This window comes from Sus scrofa, chromosome 16 (assembly GCF_000003025.6).
Source record: "Sus scrofa isolate TJ Tabasco breed Duroc chromosome 16, Sscrofa11.1, whole genome shotgun sequence".
NCBI lineage: Eukaryota > Metazoa > Chordata > Mammalia > Artiodactyla > Suidae > Sus > Sus scrofa.
Genome location: NC_010458.4, coordinates 71,505,924 through 71,524,386, shown reverse-complemented (window position 1 = coordinate 71,524,386; position 18,463 = coordinate 71,505,924). Strand labels below are relative to the sequence as shown.

The 18,463-nt window shown below is 47.2% G+C and overlaps 1 protein-coding gene across 1 annotated transcript in view; it reads right to left on the bottom strand.

Moving 5' to 3' along the window:
* FAT2 (FAT atypical cadherin 2) overlaps positions 1–18,463 on the bottom strand; it is an 83,174-nt gene that overhangs the window by 7,278 nt on the left and 57,433 nt on the right. The window contains 6 exon segments of the mRNA XM_021076658.1: positions 324–765; positions 5,521–5,666; positions 8,794–9,604; positions 14,315–14,512; positions 16,698–16,841; positions 17,459–17,596. Of these exon segments, the coding sequence (XP_020932317.1) occupies positions 324–765; positions 5,521–5,666; positions 8,794–9,604; positions 14,315–14,512; positions 16,698–16,841; positions 17,459–17,596 (1,879 nt within the window).

The window sequence follows — 18,463 nt, the reverse complement described above, 5'->3', positions numbered from 1 at the left end:
AAACCTAGCAGATCCCAACTCATCACTCACTAGACACTAAGGGAAGAGAGGGCCACTTCCACTGGCGTCTGCACCCCGAGCACCTCTTACTTGACAGCCCTGTGACCTTGGGTGAGTTCCTTTAGCTCCTTGGGCATCCCTTATGTAGCCCAGTGTTTTTCTGAGCAGTAAAATGGAGCTTTAATGGCTCTCCTCCCTCCCGATGCCTCCCTCACGGGGCTGTGGTGGAGGAATATGCTTGGGAGACTCCACAGTGCGTCCAACCTGACCCAGTCCTCCGAAGAGCCTCCTGGGATAAGTGCAGGGCTCAGCCCCAGCCTTACCTGCCCCGCGGGTCTGTGTGCACTTCCCACCGTTGAGACACGGGTTCTGGCTGCACTCGCGGCCGTGGAAGCAGCACGGGGTGAGGGCCCGCCTCTCCAGCAAGCCTGCAGCCTTCTTGCCATGAGCCAGCAGCTCCAGCGCCTCTCCATTGATCACAACAGCATCCAGGCAGCCTTCGAAGCCCTGGGAGACATTTGGGGAAGAATGCGAGAGGACAAGACCGCCCAGAAAGAGGTCTCCTTCAGGCCTCAGGCCCTGGCAGGTCTCTGGGAGCACAAGGAAGGCTGTGCCTGTGCTGTCAACCAACAGGCGAATGGACGTGTCTGTCACCTCCACCAGAACAGAGTGCCACTCTTGGTCATTCACGTGGACCCGGGAGGAAAGATTTCCATCGAAGCCACCTGGGCAGCGATATTCCAGCCGGAGCTCTCCATCGACCAGCTGCAAAGAGAACCCAGAGGGCTGTCAGCAAAAGCAACAAGTACTTATAGAACGTCCTGCTCAGAGCTACCAGTGCAAAGAATTGCATTTTCACAGCCAGAGGGTGTAGTGCTTGGTGATTTTCAAGGCTGTTTTAGACCCTGTGTTTGTAGAGCATTAAAAACCCCTAAATGCTCTTCTGTCTATGGTCACCTTTGGGACCTGCTCTCCATGGGATGTCTGGGCAGGGATGACATCTCCTTTTCACAGATGAGGAAACCGAGGCCCAGAGCTGCTTTGCTGAGCAAGACTCTGTCCTTTGGATTCTTCTTCACAGGCCTCTCCAGTGCTCTGCACCCTGAGCCTTCAGGGAGGCCAGACGCCTTCCTCTCAGCCCTGCTCCCTTATTCAGCAATTGCATCTCCAAGACGACTTTAGGGAATCCACGGGGGGCAACTATTTTCGTAATAATCCAAGACATCATTTGCCTCCTCAACTCTCATTCTCTCACATGTACTCCCACGTACAGTGGAAATTTCTAGACATGCACTATCACCACAGATAAAGGCAGAAGTAAATACGAGAAGCCAGCTGGCCTGTATTAAGGCAGACATAAGAGAAGTTTGCAGAAATGTAAAACGATGCCACTCTTCTTTTTTTAATTATGGAAAATGTAAGATTTTTCTCCTAAAAAGGTGGTATTTATGTGAACCTATAATGGGTTTCTTGTTATTAGAATGAATTAGTAAATATTGAAAAGTCTCTCAGTTTAATTTCTAATAATGAAAATGTCGGTAGCTATTACCCACATAAACAAATCTTCCCTGGGCGCCTCTATTATTTTTGAGTATAAATACAGTCCTGAAATCAAAAAGTCTGAGAATCACTGGCTTAGAACATTTTGGTTCACCTCACCCTCAAGAAGAGGGATGAATTGTGGCCAAACATTTTTCTGGTCATTCTGGGCTAAGTAGAACTTTCTCTGGGTGAAATGCAGATATTTAACCCAGCGTTTTCCAGCAATTGGCCATTTGTACAGGATCTTCCTAAGTTTTGCCCTGGTTGAATACTGACTATACCTTTATTTCCTTCAGAAGAAAACTTAGTATTATTATAGCAAATAGAAAAAAAATGTAACTTGCCTTTAATAAAAGAGAATGACAAAAAATAAGTAAAACTTATACAAAACATTGTCATTCACATGCACCCGCATGTTCAGTGCAGCACTATTCACAATAGCCAAGACATGGAAACAACCCACATGTCCATTGACAGACGATTGGATTAGGAAGATGTGGTATATATACACAACGGAATACTACTCAGCCATAAAAAAAGAACAAAATAATGCCATTTGCAGCAACATGGATGGAACTAGGAGTTCCCATCATGGCTCAGTGGTTGGCGAATTTGACTAGGAACCATGGGGCTGCAGGTTCGATCCCTGGCCTTGCTTACTGGGTTGGGGATCCGGTGTTGCTGTGAGCTGTGGTGCAGATTGCAGACGTGGCTCAGATCCTGCATTGCTGTGGCTGTGGCGTAGGCCAGCAGCTACAGCTCTGATTAGACCCCTAGTCTGGGAACCTCCATATGCCGCAGGAGCGGCCCTAGAAAAGGCAGAAAGACAAAAAAAAAAAAAAGAATGGAACTAGAGACTCTCATACTGAGTGAAGTAAGTCAGAAAGAGAAAAACAAAACCATATGATATCACTGATAACTGGAATCTAATATACAGCACAAGTGAACCTTTCCACAGAAAAGAAAATCATGGATTTGGAGAATAGACCTGTGGTTGCCAAGGGGGAGGGGAAGGAGTGGGATGGATTGGGAGCTTGGGGTTAATGGATGCAAACTATTGCTTTTGGAATGGATTAGCAATGAGATCCTGCTGTTAAGCATTGAGAACTATGTCTAGTCACTTCTGACGGAGCATGATAATGAGAGAAAAAAGAATGTAAGCATGTATGTGTAACTGGGTCACTATGCTGTATAGTAGGAAAAAAAATTGTATTGGGGGAAATAACAATAATAAAAAGTGAAAAAAAACCATTGTCATTAAATCACTTTTTTCCTTTGGAGTTCCCCTGTGGCTCAGCAGGTTAAGGATCCAGCACTGTCACTGCAGTGACTCTGGTCACTGCTATGGCATCCCTTGCCTGGGAACTTCTACATGCCATGGGTGCAGCCAAAAAACCCCCAAAACACTCCTTTCCCTTACCGAGGACCACAAATCAGTTGATCCTTCCATCTTTTCACCGTCTCCCCTCTGTGATATCCTCATTCCTAATCAAGCTTAAATTGCTTAGCCAAATTCTTGTCCCTCTTTTCCGTGATAGAACTCACTTGACAAACACATACATCCGGTAAAACTCAATTCTTATTCTGTATGAGTATGATGAAACCGAACGTGGCTGGGGAGAAACGCACAGCCTTGCTTAGAGGTCTCCCTTTAACTTCCTGACCTCGAGTCTCACATGAGCCCTTCAGCTACCCAGCAATCACACTGTCTTCCTTAGCCCTCTCACAAGATGACCATATTTATAACTTCTCTTTCCTCAGACCCTTGGCACCTTCTTCCCCACCCTCGCTGTCAGCGATCAGATGGGAACTTACAGGCACTCTCACCATCACATCTGTCCAAGTTGCCCAAAGCCAATCTCTCCCTTTGTTCTAGGTCCTCCCTGCTCCTTACCTCCTAAAGGACAAGATGCCACTGATTCTCCTTTCTCCTTCCTACATCTTTTTTCATTCTCTGCTGGATCATCCCAGTCATCATACAAACATGCTCCTACTGTTCTCATCTTTTTTTAAGTTTTCTTGATCCCACTTCTCTGCCAGATAGTGGTTTCTTTCTTTGCTTTCCCTTTGCAGCCAAATTCCATCCTTGCTCACCACAACACTGAAACCACTGGTGTCAGGGTATTCAGCATCCTCTACATGGCCAAACCCATTGATTGATTTCACTTCCCATCCGAACTTGACCTCCCAGCAGCCTACTGCCCAGCTGATCACTCACTGCTTCCTTCTTGATACATGTCCTTCATCTGGCTTCCCAGATACAATACCTTCTTGGTTTTCCTCCAATATCACTTGTCATTCTTTATTGGATTCTCCATGTCCTCCAGCCTCTCAGTGTTGGAGTATCTCAGGGCTAAATCCCTGGTCTAGTCTCTTTTCAGTCTCCACTCCTTGGTGATTTCACCCAGTCTCATGGCTTTCACTACTATGTAAATGCAGAAGCATCCTAGATCTTCATCTCCCAGACCTTTCTCACTTGACTTTGTTTGTCCAGCTCCACTGAGAGGTCTCATAAGTACCTCACACTCACATGTCCAAAATGAAACTCTTGGTTGTCCCCCCAAACCTGCTCTACCCATATCCTTGTCCAGATCTGTTGGTGGAAACTCCATTCCTACTAATTTCTCAGGTCACAATCTTTCTCCTTTGTTTCTCTCTGAGTCCTCAGTCATTGCACCAGAAAGTCCTGTTGGCTGTACCTTGACAATCTTTCCAGAATCTGAACTCTTCTTCCCAGTTCCACCGTCATTACCCTGATCTGAACCGCCATCGTCTCTCACTGGAATTACTGCCTTTTGGCGGCATCTTTCCACTTCCATCCTTGTTCCTCTAAAGTCTTTTCCCGACACAGTGGTCACAAGGACCCTTTTTGCATATTTCACACCATGTTAATTCTCTTCTCAAAGCCTTCTGGTGCCCCCAACTCTGCTCAGAATAAAAGCCAAAGTCCTTAAATGGCCTATGCAACCTTTATAGATATGCCCTCATCCTATTACATCTCTGACCTCAACTCCTGCGGCTACTGTCCCCTTGCTCACTTCACTCAGGCCATATTGACATCTCAACTGTTCCTTAAATATGCCAAGCAATCTTCTGCCAATTCTTATTCCTCTGCCTGGAAAGCTGTTCCCCAAGAGGTCTGCATAGCTAAAACTCTCTCACCCCCTTCAAATTATTTTCAATTATCACCTCAGTGACCACCTTTTAAAAAATGATAATTCCCCACACTCCTGATCCCCCCTAACCTCTTTTACCTTTTAACCCAAAGCACTTACCACATTTGGACAAATTCTATAATTTTTTGATATATGATGTTTATGTTTATTGTCAGTCTCCCCACAGAGGAGGAAAGCTCTAAGAGAGGTTTGGTCTTAAGACCCAAGCACCTGAAACAGTCACATAGCAGATGCTCAATAAATATGTATTGAATGAACAGGGTTCTAACTAGCTGTCAACGTCTGTTTTCTCTATGTCAAAATGGGAGATGGGTGTGTACAATAGAGATGTTAAGTCAAGCAGGCATTCTGAGACTTTCTCCAAGACATAATCAGAAGGACTGAAAGACCCTTAGAAAGGAAATTCATTTTACTTATGTGATTCCATGTACCTTACTGCTGGGCTTGTCATCTTGAGCACCCCAGCTTCCCACCGTCTTGGGGAACACTAGTCTGTTACTGAGCAAACGTGACAGAAGCACCAACCAGATCTAGGTGGCCTCGCTCATCTCTCCTTTTGTCTTCAGAGGCTCTCTGCATCCCCAGAACAGCTCGTTATACCTGGACATGTTTCGCCAGGGGGATGGCTTTGCCAGTCGTGACTGGAAGGTCTCGTGTTCTGATCTGGTAGTCACACCCAGCATCCCTGAGAACCAGGCAGGGATTTGCTTGCAGAAGCTAGCCTTATTGGCCGTTCCTCTGCTGCCCCACCTCCCCGGCCTGGCACTCCCACATGAAACCTCTCAGGCTGGCAGTGCCTTACCTTCAGGGAGAGCCATGCTGTCTTATTGCTGAACAGGAGAATGGCTTGTGACTGGAGAGTTGTCAGACGGAAACGGATGTGCCAGTTCTGAGCCTTTGGGAGACTGTACCGCCAGAAGCTCTGACCGCTAAACCTCGCGGCTGTACCTGTGAGAGCAAACGGAAGTGTCACCCCCACACGAAGTGGTTCCCAAGGAGCCCTCAAACTGCCTTTGTCTCATTCCACCCTGGCAGGCAGAGTCATCACTCACATTTTATAGAGGAAGAAATGAAGCTGTGGGGTAGCTTGCCCAGGGTCACACAACGGGACAGGGGCCCTCACCCTGCATCCCTCCCTTTGGCCTCGGGAACTCTTGCCTTGGATCAGAAACCTGGGTCAGAAACTATGAGCTTAGACCATTAAGAAAGCAAGAATCAAGCCAGAAACATCATCCATCAAATGTGTGGCAATCAAAATTCCCATCTCCATAGTTACCATGTTATTTCTGACACATTTGGGGGAAGAAAAAGGTAGAATTGGAGAGAATTTTGCATTTATGTGTGATTTCAGGAACACTGCACAGGCCGTTTGCCTCAAGATACTGCTGTAATTAGGAGTAAGCACTTCCCACATGAAATGCTGCTGAGAAGTCGAGACACTTCTGTGATAAGGGAAGAGGGCAGGGATAGATAGTGTGGCCAATACTCCGGTGCATGTTCTGTGCCCCACAGCAGTTGCTAATGTGTACAGTGAAGAGTCTGAGGCTTCACCTAAAGTTGAGTTTTTCAAGCGTATTTGACCATGGGACCCTTTACTGTGGACTACCTACCTTTAGCCCTTGGAGATGGCATTCTGAGGAAACCCCCTTGGGGAATGTTGTATTATATTAAACAATGCCCTCCCCAGATTTTTAAAAAATCCTCTCTCCCCAGAAGTGAGTTCAGCTATTAAATCCTTAAAACCTTAGTGTCAATAAGCTTATCAGTTGTCAGGAGAAGGGATGAGTAGGACAAGCTCCAGATTCTTAGGGGAGAGGAGCTATTGAAGAGAGGGAACCCAGGCCAAAAGGAGGAGAAAGAACCAGAAAGTTAAGCCCATGGGATTGCCAGATCCTAAGATGCTACCATACTGTATATCTAGAATGTGCTGATTGCCAGCAATTCCATTTCGGCAGGTCATTGTTGGGTGGGATATGATCTAGATTAAGAATCCCCAAAGATTCTTCAGCTGGCTGAATCAGCTGAAGAATCTTTTTTAGGGCATGAGGGAGTTCCTGGACTAGGGGTTAAATGGGAGCTACAGCTGCCAGCCTATGCCACAGCCACAGCAACGCTGGATCCAAGCTGCAGCTGCAACCTATTCCACAGTTTGTGGCAACACTGGATCCTTCACCCACTGAGCGAGGGCCAGGGATCAAGTTCACATCCTCAGGTACACTATGTTGGGTTCTTAACTTGCTGAGCCACAACAAGAACTCCTGAAGAATCTTTTGAAATACAGAATTCTAGGCTCAGTTCTCAGAGAGTAATATTCTGTCATTCTGGTAGCACTGGGGAATCTGTATTTTAAAAATCTCCCCATGATGGGTGTAGCAGCTGGAAGAGAGCCCAAGGGAGGTTTCTGATCATGCTCTAGTCCTTCATCTAAGTGATTACCTTGATTTGGGCTGGTTACACCATGTACTTGGTTTCTGAAAACTTGTCGAGCTACGCATGTATGATACATCTTTCTATATTTCCTGTTTCGCTGGAATGTTCAGACAAACGAAAACCAAACTTCTTTCCAGGTGATTCCAGTGACAAGTAAGCCAGCCTACCTTATATTTCTCAAAGTGTAACCCTTGGCCCTCCTGTTTCAGAACTGCCTGAGGTGCTGGCTAAAAATGCCAGTTGTAAGTCTCGCCCAAGACCTTCCAAATAAAAACCTCTGAAGGTGTCAGCCAGGAGCAGGTCACTTTACAAATGCACTTCCCAGGTGATTTTGCACAGTCTTGAATTTTAGAACCTCTGCTATCTGAAGCCAGGGCGTCAAGGGAGAACCTTTAGCCATCACAGCTTTTGCTGCAGCCAACTCCAGGGTGAGACCCAAAGAAGGACCCTTCCCCCAAACACACCCCAGAGTAGCTCACCCAGCCTAAATCCAGCAGGCCCTGGAGAAAGTCCCCAAATCTTCCAAGAAAGAATTTGCTTAATGCAAACTGGGTGGACCCATAGGTGAGGCCAGGCAGGGGGTGAGGGCGAGCTAGAGGTGATGTCATTCTTTTGCAAATGCCCCTGAGCTGGCCCAGGGCATTGGTCCTAATGCCAGCGGTGCTGGGGAGAGGCTTCTCAGAACACTGAGTTCCTGAAGAGTTTAGCAAAGATCTCAGGCTTTAGAGTGGGACACACAGGTGTCTGAATAACCAGCCCTTCATTGGAGGCTGTATAGTTTGAAGCAAACCAATACAATCCCCATACCTCAGTTTCGACTGTGGATGGGGCTAATGACCCTGAGGCTGTGGTAACAATAAGTTTAGGGAACATACACACAGAGCCTGGCACATAGCAGAGCCTTAGAGTAGCAACTGCCACCATGGAAAGGAATGGCACCCATCACTGATGGGTACTGAGTATGAGACAGCTAGAGGTTAGATGCTTTCATACCCATTAAGTAGTTTATTCCCCGGACCAACTCGGGGAGGAAGATGATATTTTCATTATTTTATCGATGAGAAACTGAAGCGCAGAGGGTTTTAATCACCCACCCAAGGTTACACAGCTAGTATGATAGAGCTGGAGTTTGAACTTGAGCTCATCTAATCCTGGAGGTTAAAACCATCAGACTATAGTAATAATAGCAGCAGGGTTAGTAACTCAGATTAGGTGACCACTTTTGTTATGTGGGCACTTTTCTAAGCAAGCACTTGATACGTAATTCTCATTTAATCCCTACAGCAGTGCAAAGGCACAGAGAGCTTCAATAATTTGCCTAAGATTGCATGGCTAGCAAGTTGACCGAGCTGGGATTTGAACCCAGGCAACTTGACGCCAGAGTCTCTGCTTCTAGCCACCATGCTGAATTGCCTCTTGTATTCTTACCATTCTTTGCAAGTTCCAAAAAGTGACCAGAACTAGTATGTTAATCCATGGCTGGATTTTGTGAGGCTGCACCTGTCTCATTGGTGGGCCATGGCCTTTAGCCCCATCAGGACATCCCCCTGACTACCCCGGAGAGCCCCTGCTGGGATGTCCGTCCCCAGAGCCAGGCTGACTGAGCCCAGCAGCACGGTTGTCCTGGGAAAGGCCCATTCCTCACCATTACAGGAGCAGTTCCTCTCCAGGCGGTGCCGCGGGGTCAGGATGCTGAGCCTGGCTGTGCTGTACGTGGGCCCAACCCTGGGATCCAAGTGCACTGTCTCTTGGCAGATTTGTCCCTGGCAGCTTGGCCCCTGGCAGGGCACCACGGGCATGGCTGACCTCATCTGAATTCCCACCGAACGCTCCATCTCCTTGGCTGAGCGGGTGATGACGGATGCCAGCTCCTGGAGCTTGTAGGTGGTCCCGGAATGCCCCTCAAAGACCAGCAGCACATCCACCCCAGCCGTGGCCTCTGCGGGCTGAAGGCTGGCCAGGTGGATGTTGGCTCTTTTGATGTCCAGCTTGTTGCTGAGGAACCTCTGCAGGCCTCTCCAGTGGTCACTCACCAGCTCCTCCGGGGTGAGCTGGGGGAAGCCCATCCACATGGTCTGCTGCAGAGCCTCCCGCCCCGCGTGCCACACATGGACGTGGACCCGGGCACTGGTAGAGAAGGTCCCATCGCTGACCGTGACGTTGAACACATAGCGACCCTGAGGCAGCCCCTGGGCAGCAATGATCTTGCCATCAGATGCGCCCACGGAGAAGTGGCCGGCCAGGCTTTCCTCCCCTGCCAGGCTGTAGGTCAGAGTGTCTTGTGGATCTCGGTCTGTGGCATGGATTTTGCCCACCATGCCGCCCTGGAACTCCTCCTCACCGAGGGTGATGAAGATCTCCAGCGGGAGGGCAGAGGGAGGGAAGTGGCTCTGCTCCCTGACGTGGACCCTGACCGACGTGGAAGATGAGAGGGGAGGGGTGCCGCTGTCTGACACCTGTGGGCAAAGCAGGCACCAAATTACCATAGGACTGCAGCTGTTGGGGTCTCCCCGAGCGAGTCCCTCTGCTCCAGGACAGGCTCAGGATGTTGTCACATTTGAAAAGCAAAATTGTAACCTGAAAACATCCCACACTCCCACACCGCACAGTCAAACTTAACTCCATCTTCTCATCTGACGCCTCTCTGAGCCCCTCCCAAACCCCTCTAGCCGCACCCAGCCTCCTTCCTCTTGGATGTCGCTCATTCTCTTTCCTGAGGAAGGTCATCAAATGTCTCCCAGCAGTTCTAGGGCGCATCCGTCATGGTCCCTGTCAGCCTAAGGAGGTTTTCTATGAGGCTCCTCTTTGCTATGTGACTGGGCAGGCATGTCTTCTTCAGCTCAGCCAACAAATAGTCATTGAGCGCCTTGTATGGGCCCTCTGCTGCGATCAAGAGAAGAGGTGACAGAGAGGGAACAGCAAGGGCCAGACCCTCAGGTGGGAAAGAATGCTCAACACAGCAGAAAGGGACCACTGTTGCTAGAGGAGTGGGCAGAGCTGGGGGCTGAAGGTGAGCAGAGAGGGAAGCCCAGGCCAGCACTGATGGGCTGAGGAGCACAAGGTTGGAACCACTGAAGGTTTTATGCACAGAAGTGACATGACCTCGTTTGAGCAAGAAAAAGATTGTAAGTGTGCCTTCCCCTTGCACATTTTACCAAGCATCCCTACAACTTTCTGCCTGGATGTAACAAGGACGAAGCTTTCCTTCCTCTCCTCAGTAACGTTATCACTTTCTCAGACGTCAGCAGGGGTTTTCACAGTTTTCCCTACAGTAATATCTTGTTATGTGGATTCGCTGTGAGTGGATGAGAAAGGTATAAATATTACACCTTCTGCTGGGAATTGTGTGTAACATGGATGAGCTATCAACAGCAACGGCAATATTACTATTACTGCTACGCATAATATGTAGTACTGACTGAGTACCAGCTATGTACCAGTGACTTTTTTTTTTTTTTTTTTTTTGTCTTTTTGCCATTTCTAGGGCCGCTCCCGCAGCATATGGAGGTTCCCAGGCTAGGGGTTGAATCGGAGCTGTAGCCTCCCGCCTATGCCAGAGCCACAGCAACTCGGAATCCGAGCCGCGTCTGCAACCTACACCACAGCTCATGGCAACGCCGGATCGTCGACCCACTGAGCAAGGGCAGGGACCGAACCCGCAACCTCATGGTTCCTAGTCGGATTCGTTAACCACTGCGCCATGATGGGAACTCCCCAGTGACTTTTAAATACTTTAAATGCATGATTATATTTTATCTCTCCTGTGAGGTAGGTACCCTGAAGTGTCCTATTTTATGAAAGCTATAACTGAGTCTCAAAGAGGTCAAGTAACATGCCCAAGGTCATACAGCAGATAAGGCCAGAGCAGAAGCTGAACTCCTCCTTGTGTCCACAGCCTGTTTCTTTGCTGGCCTATCGTGCCTCCCAGGGAACAGAAGTAGAAACATAGGACAAATGCAAGAGAGTGATGACAGCACTTCAGCAGTTACTGAGCAATTGTCTGGGCCAGGGTACAGAGCAGGAAGCAGTTACCTTGCAACTCTCCCTAAGCAATCGCACCCATGCCCTTGGCTTTGAGGACACTCTCCATTAGCCCCTACCTGTCCTCTCAGCTGAGGACTCCGATTCCCAGCTACCTAATTGGACACCTCCACCTAGATATCTCATGGACATGTGAAAGGTAACATGTGTTTCATTTTGCCCCATAAACCTATCCTTCCCCTACCTTAAGTCTTTCTAGTCTCATAACTGGCCCTACCACCCAGATTTCTCTGGGGCCAGGAACCTGGGAGTGGTCTTGATTCTTCTCTCTTTTCTCTCTCCCTATATCCAACCCACCACCAACTCATGTTTCTTTCCAAGCAAAGCCTGTCTCAAATCTGTCCTCTTCTTCACCTTCACCACCTCATCAAGGTCCCAGCACCATTCCCTCCAGCTTGGCTGACTTCCAATGGATCTCCCTCAACCACTTCTGACACATTCAGCGTACTCTCTCCAGAGCTTCAAAAATGAGCCTCCTGAGACACAAGAAATGTTACTCCCCTGTTTGAAACCCTTCGATCACTTCTTACTGAACTTAGATTAGAATCTCAAAATATGGCCAAGGCTTATAAAAAAATTAGAATGACTCTACTTGCTGGTTAGTCCAGGACAGCTTGATTTTCACCTATTGGATCAGTTATCACCAAAGTATTTTTAGTGCCTCTCTCACCCACAGAGAGTTTCGACAGTTTTGACCTCAAATAGCATGGTTATCCAAGCTAGGAGGCCCCCATGATCCACCTAACCCACCCCTTCATCTTCTTCCCCACCATTGCTCACCATGCACTTACTACATGGCCACATCGCAAGTCTCTTCAAGCTCTTTTCCAATGTGGGACTTGGTCGCATCTTGTGCTTCCTGCCTGTGCATCTCTCCTGCCCACTTTTTCACATGTCCCCTCCCCAAGTCTCAGTTCAAATGTCCCCTCCTCGCAAGGGCGGCCACCCTCTGAAAGTTCTCCTGTGCCTCTCCTGTGCTTCCCATCATTTTCTTCATCTGTTTCTTGTTTATCTCCAAATTTATAATCAAAAGCCCGTGAGCATTCCCTGCCATATTACTAGCACCTAGCATGGAAACCAGCATGTGACAGGTACTCAGTAAATGTTTGTTGAATCAATGAATGAATGAATGGCTGGATTGACTGAATGGATGACTACCTCATCCTGAGCCCAGAGAAGTTAACAGAATAGTAGGATCCACTAGACATGAGATTTAGGGAAGGGATTTGGTGGTACAACTAGATAATGAAATATTACTTAATGCTAAATTTTAAGAAAAGCACACAAAAAACCTGAGCTATCGAGTCATGAAAAGACATGGAGGGAACTTAAATGCATATTACTAAGTGAAAGAAATCAATCTGAGAATGCTGTATACTGTATGTTTTCAACTATGTAACATTCTGGAAAAGGCAAAACTATGATACAGTAAAGAGATAAGTGATTGCCAGGGGTGAAGGAGAAAGGAAGAAGAAGTGGAGAACCAGGGGGGCAGTGACACTAACTCCATATGATGCTATAATGATGGATATATGTCATTATGCCCAAACCCATTAAAAGTACATACATCACTAAGAATGGATCCTGATGTAAACTATGGACTTTGATAGTCAGTGGTCATGACCATTGGTGGTAATGATGTGTCATTGTAGCTTCTTCGGTGATAACAAATATACCATTCCCGTGAGGGACACCAATGATGGGGAGGCTGTGTATATTTGAGTGTAGGTGATATGAAGGAAATCTCTCTACTTTTCACTCAATTTTGCTATGAATCTAAAATTCTGCTTAAACATTTTATTGAAAAAAAAAAAAAAAAAAAAAGGACTTGAGGTTTGTACCCAAGCATTGCCAGGTTTTCTGTGAGGCTAAAATAACCTTGCTAAGAAAAATCCTCAAGTTATATGACTGGAAATTAAAAGGAAAAATTTGTATGACGTGATCAATGAAGTGTAATTCCATTATAGAAGTCCAAAAAAAGGGGGGGGGATTTGGGGGAATAAAATGAGGGAGAAATGTTTGATCACCATCTGGCCACTTTTCCTTGGGCAGTTCTCATATAACCCATAATTGTATGACTATAATCCCCTACACATGTATACAGGTTCTCTCATTTGACCCCACACTGAAACCGTGAGTGATCATTAGTCAGATCCATTGCACTTGCCTTCACCAATCAAAGCCATTTTAAGACTTGGATCTGCATGTAACCTAAACAATAAGATGTTAGCCTGAGTTGTGTTTCCAGGACTTGGAGTCAACTGTGTCTAGTTGGAGCTGAGATTGGTTAAGACTGGGTAGGAGCACTAACGCTTTAACCGGGCATGCTCAGGTGTCTGTTTGGTGACCTTGATGTCAGAGGGCAGAAAGCCCCACCCTCAGATAGGGCCAAATGCCTCCACTGTGGAACCTGCAGAGGCCTGTAGCTTAGTCACACCTGCTCCGAGGGATGATTACCACACCTTTCTCCAATCGCCTTTCCCCATGCTCCCCAGTCTCAGATCGTCCTGCTCCTTTTATCCCGTCAACACACCGAGCCCCTTGCCTTCTGGGAGGCAGTTCTGAGAGGTGTTCTCTTAGGCCCGTGCTTGGCTGCCATGCTAATAGACGCTCTCTTTGCTGCAAAAGTCTGAGTCTCGGCATTTTGGCTTGCTCTGCCGTCGGACAAGCGAACCTGGTTCAGTAACACCACCAGTCTCTGAGGTAGGTCTTTAACAAGGCCAGAGGTTCAGAGAGGTCTGGCTCAGGAAATTAGAGCCAGGGTGAAGGAGTTTCTGTTCTGTCCAGAAGAAGGACAGGGATTAAGAGCTTGGGATCTGGAGTCAGAGTGCTTGGATTTGAAGCAGCCCAGCTCTGTCACTTAGTGGTAGCATTACTTTAAGCCAGTCACTAACCTCTGCGTGCCTCAGTTACCCCATCTGGAAATTGGGGTTAATGACTGCATGCACCCTAAAGCTCATGGTGGGGATTTAATGCAATGATGCGCCTGAAGTACTTAACCCGGTGCCTGGCACATAGTAAGAGCTCTGTGCATTGTTTTTTCTAATAAGAGAAGCACTGGTCATGTTTTGCCAGCACATTTTCTGTCCCCATGGTCACTGCCAGGGGCCCAACACAGCTCTTACCTCGATCTGAAGCTGATACCATTCCTGGACTCTCTTGCTCAGGCCCTCAGTGGTCACCAGCCATCCATCCGGGGTCACTTGGAAGGCAGAGCCATCGTTCCCTTGGGTGATTCGGAATGAGTAGGGAGGACCATTCTCCGGGGAGTCTGGGTCGCTCAGGATCAGCTGCAGGACTTTGCTGCCGGTGGGGGAGTTTTCCTGAGACCAAGAGTGATGGGAAATCAAAGAGCAGAATGAGTTCCAGTCCTTTTTCTCACATCCTTCTGGATCCCCTTCTCTGGGATGAGTCCTCGACACTCTGGCTGCTCCTAGGACAGGCTGAGATGTCATTCGTTCATTCCGCCTGTCTGCGAATTAGTCGTTGACTCTGTCAGTCTAGACCACAGCTTCCTAAGGTTAGTGCTGGGTTTTAGAAACAAAGCCCACTGGGGCTGGAAGGGTCTTTAGAGTCCCTTTATCCTACAGAGAGGTGACTGGCCCAAGTCACATAGCTGATGACTAAGGTATACAAATTAGTGCCTGGATCCATGTGGAAGTTCTTTGATTCAGAAGGTCAATTAAAAACCTATAAATGGTTTCCCAGTTAGAAGACCACTGGAACACACATCCAGCGAGAAAATTCAAAGATGATTAGGAATTTAACTGAGAAAAATGGATGGTTCTAGTCTATGTTCTGTAACACAGGAATTCAGTGTGCTGTTAACTCTCTTTTTTGCATCAAAATCTTATCTCCAAACAGAATCTTTTTTGTTTGTTTGTTTTTGTTTGTTTTTTTTAGGATATCACCTGCAGTATATGGAAGTTCCCAGGCTAGGGGTCTAATCAGAGATGCAATTTCCAGCCTAATCCACAGCCACAGCAACACAGGACCCAAGCTGCATCTGTGACCTATGCCACAGCTCTTAGCAACACCAGATCCTTAACCCATTGAGCGAGGCCAGGGATTGAACCTGCATCCTCATGGATAGGAGTCAGATTCTTAACCTGCTGAGCCACAACGGGAACTCCTACAAACAGAATCTTATGAGCAGAAACTGATAGTTGCCTAACCAACAGGCATTCTTCCTTTCCTTTCTTAGAAAACCCTGCTTTTGTTCAGGTGTGGGTTGGCAATATCCTCAGCAAAGATGTGCCCCTCTTGGAGTTCCCATCATGGCTCAGGGGAAACGAATCTAAGAGCCATGAGGGTGCGGGTTCAATCCCTGGCCTCACTCAGTGGGTTAAGGATCTGGCATTGCCGTGAGCTGTGGTGTAGGTTGCAGATGTGGCTTGGATCTGATGTTGCTGTGGCTGTGGTATAGGCTGGCAGCTGTAGCTCTGCTTGGACCCCTAGCCTGAGAACCTCCAAATGCCATGTGTGTGACCCTAAAAGCAAAAAAAAAAAAAAAAAAAAAAAAAAAAAAAAAAAAAAAAAAGATGTGCCCCTTCTAAGGGGAGATGGACTATGATTGGTTTAAATCAGTTATAATAATCTAATTCCCTATGCCAGTTTTTTGACTTAAGGCAATCATGTAATCTAATTCTGACCATTGGATGAGTCTACCAGGTGGGGGTTCTGAAAAGCCTTCTTCTTTGATAAAAACAGATTCTGCAAAAGAAGTCCCTGCTGTTCGCCTTTGAAGATGGTTAGGCAAGAATGTGACACTGGCGCTGTAGCAGTCATTTTGTAACCCTGAGAGAGAACATTTGGGAACTTCAAAGAAGGTAACCTAAAGTTGCGATATCATTTTCCTGCTGAAATGACCCGTTCTGGAATACAGTTTCCCATTAGACCTTTTCTTATTTGAAATAATGAGGCCTTATTATTTGATAAACTTTTAGTCAGGTGATCTGTTATTTGCAGCCAAAGCATCCTAACTCATACTCAATATACAAAACAGATGAAAGTGGGGCGATGCTGGTTGCTGCACAGAGGGATTCAGAACTCCGTCCTCTTAACTGCTTCCTCATCTCCCTCACCCCTTGTGGTCACAATTCCCCATGGAGTACCAAGGCCCTCTCCAAATCCCATTTGCAAACCATTGTATGGTGGTAATAGCTTGGGATCTGGAAAATCCTCTGGGTTCGAATCCCCGATTTGCCACATTTTGACTATTGCACATTCCTGTACCCCCATTTAAGGAATCTGTAAAATGGGTATCGTCTCCTTCCACATGGCTGAGTGCCCTGTGAGACAGTGGATGCAGAAGTGCCGTGCACAGTGCCTGACCATTTTTAATTGTATAATCCATAATCCCATTCAGCAGGCTGTGTTGTTGTTAGGGATATCAGTGCAAGGTCAGGGTCACTGTTTGAGTGGACTGGTACCAGCCGTGAGCACCCTCCACTTTGAGAGAAATGAAGGTGAGATGGCTTCGGGATGCCTTTGGAAGTTTGAGTGTACCTGAACAGAGGTGCTGTAGTTGAGCTGGAAGAATCTTGGTGGGTTGTCATTGACGTCAACCACTTGGATAGCAACATCTGTGTCCTCATGCAGTGGGGGTTGCCCGTTGTCGGTGGCTCGGAGCCTCAGGGAATAGCTAGAAATCTACAGCAAGATGCCCAGGGGAGAGTTAGCAACAAGACCCCTCAGTCCTACCCCTTGATTCATGACTAATGTTTTCAGAAAAATAAGATGGAGACACTCAAGGAATGGGCTCTGTGCCTGCCCACTGACCTTCTCATAGCATCTTAGGACCCAGGTTCTAGAGTCAGGCAGAAATAGGTTTGACTTCCAGTTTAGCCATTTACTAGCTGTGAGATCTTGGGAAAGTGACTAAGCTTCTGTGGCGATGATATCAAGACCCACCTCCTAGAATTACTTTAAGGACCAAATGGCATAATGTATATATAGCACTTAGCAAAGTTCCTGGCACAGAGCAGGTGCTCAATAAATGATAATTTGTTATATTGATCTAATGATTCCTGATTAATAGTGAGAAGGTGCCTGAGCTTTTTCAGGAATGTTCAAGGTCACTCAGTCCCTCTCCTGCCTCTTGCCTCACGGGCCACAGAGGCTCCACAGAGAAAAAGGAGTGGGAGACACTGAGAGTGGTCTGGAGGAATGTCAGAGTGGGGTGTTGACCACAGTTCATCCTCTGGACCTGCAGCAGGGCTCTATTCTGCTCTAATGAGCTCAGATTGGGACTCTCCCAGATGACTTACCTGTTCCCAATCCAGGGTCTTGGCTACCTGTAACTCCCCTTTCTTGGGGTGGATGGCAAAGTGCCCAAGCTGGTTCCCTCCTACGAGGCTGTAGGTGATGGCACTATTTAGGGGCCCATCTTCATCAGTCGCTGACACCTGCAGTGGAGGCAGGTGATGGTTGTGAATGGAGGAGCAGGAGGGACCAGAAAGGAATCTTGGTTCCTGGGGGTGTAGGGGACACAGACATGCCCCTCCCCCATGGAATGCCCTCAGGCTGGCAGTCCCTGGACTACAGTCATCCTGGCCAAGGTAATCTCTTCATTTACACCCTGCTATGGACGTCAGCATGCAATGGTTTATTCATTTATCCATTTATCCATCCATTCACTCGTAACTGACAGGGTTCTAGGGTCCTGTGCTACGAATTGAGGAATGTGCCAAAATGAATATGTCTTTGGGAAGTTTAATGTCTAATTTTTGAGGGCAAGTCTAATTTGGGGCAAAGTGCAATCAGCTTTATGGTGATAAATTTCACTTGGGGAGATTAAAGGAGGATTCACGAAGGCTTGAAGAGTAAAGAAGGCTTCTGGGAGTGGAGCCAGCATTCCTGGCAGAGGAAACAACATGAGCCCAGAAGTATGAAAGTGCAGAGGATGCACTTTGGGGAAGGTCACATCTTCCTGTGTGGTTTGAGCAGAGGGTGCATGTCAGGGAGTGGAAAGAGACAAGAACCTTGAATGTGGGCATCCAGGGCTTGGTTTCCCTCCACGAAGTAGGAATCAATTATATTTTCAATGCAAAGAGGTGTTATTTGTTGCCCCCTCCCTCCTTCTGCTCCCACACTGACACTCCATGTCCCTCGGGCAGTCTTCTGGGGCATCTCTGATGCCTATTTTATCAGTACCCAATTGAGATCGTATTGGAAATGGCTCTGAGACATTTTGTCATGAGCGAGTTTGGTTGCGTAGCTATAAGTATATAGTGTATTCATTGATAAAATAATCCATACTCAAAGATGACTGG